The sequence below is a fragment of the Lotus japonicus genome, chromosome 4 (assembly GCF_012489685.1).
Source record: "Lotus japonicus ecotype B-129 chromosome 4, LjGifu_v1.2".
Classification (NCBI taxonomy): Eukaryota; Viridiplantae; Streptophyta; class Magnoliopsida; order Fabales; family Fabaceae; genus Lotus; species Lotus japonicus.
In genome coordinates, this window is record NC_080044.1 from 67,197,481 (window position 1) to 67,201,653 (window position 4,173).

Genomic DNA, 4,173 nt, shown 5'->3' on the forward strand with positions numbered 1-4,173 from the left:
TTTTTTGGTAAATTGTAAATATGATAAGTATAAATATATTTTACCCTTGATAATGTTTATATATTAGAAATTTATAATAATATCTTGATATTATATACTGATTGAGATTTTTATATATTTAAGCAAATTGACTTATATAACGATTCAAAGTTATAAGTCTTTTTAAAAATAAATATATGACATATTTAAATATCTTAACATGACGTGTGATTTTAAATTAGCTCTCAAACTCTAAGAAACCAACATAATCTCGTTTAATTTCATCACTACCTATTAGCTAATAATATTATAAGTCTGATTGTTGAAAATATTATTTTAGTATAATTTAACCTGTTAGCTTATAAGTTTGATAGCTTCTTTACGGATAAATTTGTTAACAAACGTAAAACTCTTGTTGTGAAACGGGCATTTAAACAGGCTACCAGACCAAGCCAGGCTTTCAAAAGGCTCAAACCAGGCTTGAAAAAAAGCCTTTGATAGGTCATAGACCAAGCTCAAGCCTTAAGAATTTTAAACATGCTAGGCCTATTTAAGCAAAGCCTACCTAGGCCCAGCCTATTCCCACCCCTACTTTCAAGTTTTCGGAGTTTGGGCCCTGCTTTCAGGTATATATTGTACAACCTTCTGATATTCTTATCAGTTTGATTAAAGCTAGCGTTTCTGCATTTCTCTCCTTGCATAGATGATGGTTATGGAGGGAGCCATCTAGCTTTTAGGATTCTTCAACCTGGTTCAGTCCGAAATTAGGTATGATTTTTATTTCCATTTTATATATTTTCTTTTTATAAAAGAAATTGTTTGAGGTTTGTTGTTTAGGAGTAAATCTGAATATTATATAAAATGTTAGTAAATTGATGAATTTATATATCGTTCGAAAATTCATGAAATTTAGAAGGTTTATCTGTGTTGGGATTTTGGGGGTGGATGCATTTTAGGACTCTTTGATGTTGGAGGTAGGTACCGTGCGTGGTAGCGAACGCGGTCCGAAGATAGAATTGGAAAGAAAGAGTAGTGGGGTGGGACGCGTGAGTGGACACAAACATTAACTTTACTCTTTTTTTTCTTTTGAGCATGATTTTAAATTTAAACATTATAACTTAAATTAAAATACTTGATTATTTTTTGGGTAAGTTTTTAACGTAATGAAAAAATAAAATTAAAACAAATTAGAGAATGAGAACACTTTTAGGTCCCATTTGCTATAATTGTGATGCAAATGTGGCTATACTTAGCCTGTTTTTGTTAAATGCACAACTATGTGCGGAGAAACAGAAGTGCTCGTTCAACATCTTAAGATCTGCATCATCCCAAACCACTAGTCACAAAAACAAATAAAATTTCTTTGGTTAGTTAATGGTTTGGTTTTTTTCACACAGCTCTGAGTAATTAGAACTTAGAACCTTGTCTGAACACTAAAATTGATCAAACCATGCTTCATGCACCACCAAGTACATAACAGCCTAGTTTTTTAATCAACATTTTCCAACCAAATTTCTCATTGTGTTTCTCTGTTGCTGGTTACATATAAATACTCAAACGGTGTAAACATAGGAAACCGAGGAGGAAAATCTACTATGGCTGGTGCTGACAAACATGTGGCAGTCCTGGCTTTCCCGTTTGGCACACACGCGCCGCCGCTCCTCAGCCTCGTGCGGAAGATCGCCGCGGAGGCTCCAGAAGCCACATTCTCATTCTTCAGCACAAGCAGATCCAATGCCTCGGTGTTCTCTTCGCTGAAGGAGGAGGAACTTCACAATATAAAAGCTTACAACGTGCCTGATGGTTTGCCAGAAGGTTATGTGCCTTCAGGGCACCCACTTGAGCCCATTTTTCTGTTCATCAAGGCAATGCAGCAGAACTATAGGCTCACCATGGACGACGCGGTGGCAAATACAGGGAAGAAGATTACTTGCTTGGTTACTGATGCGATGTACTGGTTTGGCGCCGGCTTCGCTGAGGAAATGCAAGTCAAGTGGATTCCTCTGTGGACTGCAGGGCCTCACTCTGTCCTCATCCATATTCTCACAGATCATATAAGGGAAAAGATAGGCACCAAGGATGGTAAGAAAATCTTCTGTGTATTTTATATCTTATTGAGAAATATTTTATTGATCTAAGATCTTCTTTTACTGATTAATGGTGCTGTTTTTTAGTTGAATGAATCGTCAACTTGGTCCCTGAAAGATTTTGCCAATGACAAGTTAGTCTATGGATGAAGGAAATACGTTCGGAAGTTCCTGACTGTGTAAAATGTCATTCAAGTTAGTCCATACGATTAGATTTCTTCAACTTAAACGTTGATCAAGCAAGTCCTTGTATTTTCTTGACTGACGTTTTACACATTCAAGGACTTTCGAATGTGTGGCTAATTTGCCCCCGGCAAACTCTTTAAGGACCAAGTTCACCATTTACTCTTTTTAGTCTAACTTTATCTTCTTTCTCTGCTCCTATATTTCTGACTTTTTCATGAATTACTTATCACAGAAAGCTTGGATTGATTAATATCTTTCGTTTAGTTTTCTAAGCTTGTCAAAGCGACCTCATAGTCAATAATATTAGACAAAATTTGGTTTGTAATCGAGCGCAATGGCGTCAACAGTGATCCCTATTGTCAGTGGTTCGTATAGACGACCTGACTTATTAGTATCAGACTTTTGTTGTTGTTGTAGTAGTTTTCTAAGCTTGACTAGTTATATGCGTTTTGGACATTGCTTATAGTTATAGGTTCTCAATCCTGATGAACAATGACAAATGTTAAATTTTGCTTTACATAAACACACAAACTTTCTTCATTGTAGTGTATATAGCTAACTAATTTTCTTTAATTTGGGTAATTAATTTGTTAACAAAAATTTGATCTTTCTTTGTTTGCAGTCCCTGGTGACCAAAGTCTGAGTTTCCTTACTGGTTTTCCTGAGCTAAAGGCTTCTCACTTGCCTGAAGGGGTAGTTGATGATATAGAACAACCCTTCTCAACAATGCTACAAAAAATGGGAATAGAGTTGCCACGGGCTAGTGCGCTTGCCATAAACTCCTTCGCTGGATTGAACCCTCTTATCGAGAAAGAGCTCGAATCCAAGTTCCAATTGCTACTAAACATTGGTCCATTCACTCTGACAACGCCGCAAGCTGTTAATTCAGACGAGCAAGGCTGCATAGAATGGTTGAACAAGCATGAGAAAGGCTCAGTGGTGTACATTAGCTTTGGAAGTGTGATAATGCCCCCACCCCATGAGTTAACTGCACTAGCAGAGGCCTTAGAGGACTGTAAATTTCCATTTATTTGGGCATTCAGGGGCAATCCTGAGAAACAGTTGCCAAATGGATTCTTGGAAAGGACAAAGTCACAAGGGAAGGTTGTTTCATGGGCTCCCCAAATGGAAATCCTTAAACATGCTTCAGTTGGCGTGTTTCTGACACATGGTGGTTGGAACTCAGTTTTGGAGTGCATAGTTGGTGGTGTGCCAATGATTGGAAGACCATTTTTTGGAGATCAGAGGATAAACATATGGATGCTGGCAAAGCTGTTGGGGGTTGGTGTGGGACTTCAGAATGGGGTTTTGGCTAAAGAAACAATTCTGAAAACTTTGAAATCAACAATGACAGGTGAAGAGGGGAAAGTAATGAGGCAGAAGATGGCAGAACTCAAGGAGATGGCATGGAAAGCAGTTGAACCTGATGGTAGCTCTACAAAGAATTTGTGTACTTTGATGCAGATTATCCTAGGTTGAAATTTGAGAACACTGGATCAGAAGTTTGGATAGGTATCAATTATTTGTTTGTTTTTGTATGATTGGGATTTCAATTTCGTAAGAGAATTTCCAGTATTTGGTCCGAGGCAGAGTTTGAGAGGGCCCTGAATTGTATTAGTGAAGTTTTATACCAACAAAATCATGAACTTTGGTTTTTCTGTTTTAATTTTATAGCAACTGTGACAATACAGCTTTGATGATTCTTAAGAGAATCCCTAGTAAAAACTAAAAATGTACTTAACCTATTAAGAGAACATTCATGAATAACTTTATTAGATCCTTTATGAGTACCCATGTTAGTGGGTAGTGTGGAGAGCTAGAAACACAGCTTGTATTGAGCACCTATTAATCAGACAAACAGGTACTAATTGCCAACATGATGTATCTCACCTGGACCTTAAGGATTTTATGGTTACTTGGA

The 4,173-nt window shown here is 37.1% G+C and overlaps 1 protein-coding gene across 1 annotated transcript; it reads left to right on the forward strand.

Annotated features, from left to right (window-relative positions):
• The first annotated feature begins 587 nt into the window (after window positions 1-587).
• LOC130711782 (flavonoid 3-O-glucosyltransferase-like) lies at window positions 588-3,952 on the forward strand. The gene is made up of 3 exons (XM_057561521.1): window positions 588-747; window positions 1,552-2,061; window positions 2,875-3,952. The coding sequence occupies exons 2-3, from the start codon at window positions 1,575-1,577 to the stop codon at window positions 3,729-3,731; spliced, it is 1,344 nt and encodes a 447-aa protein (XP_057417504.1). The 5' UTR covers window positions 588-747; window positions 1,552-1,574; the 3' UTR covers window positions 3,732-3,952.
• Window positions 3,953-4,173: the final 221 nt, after the last annotated feature.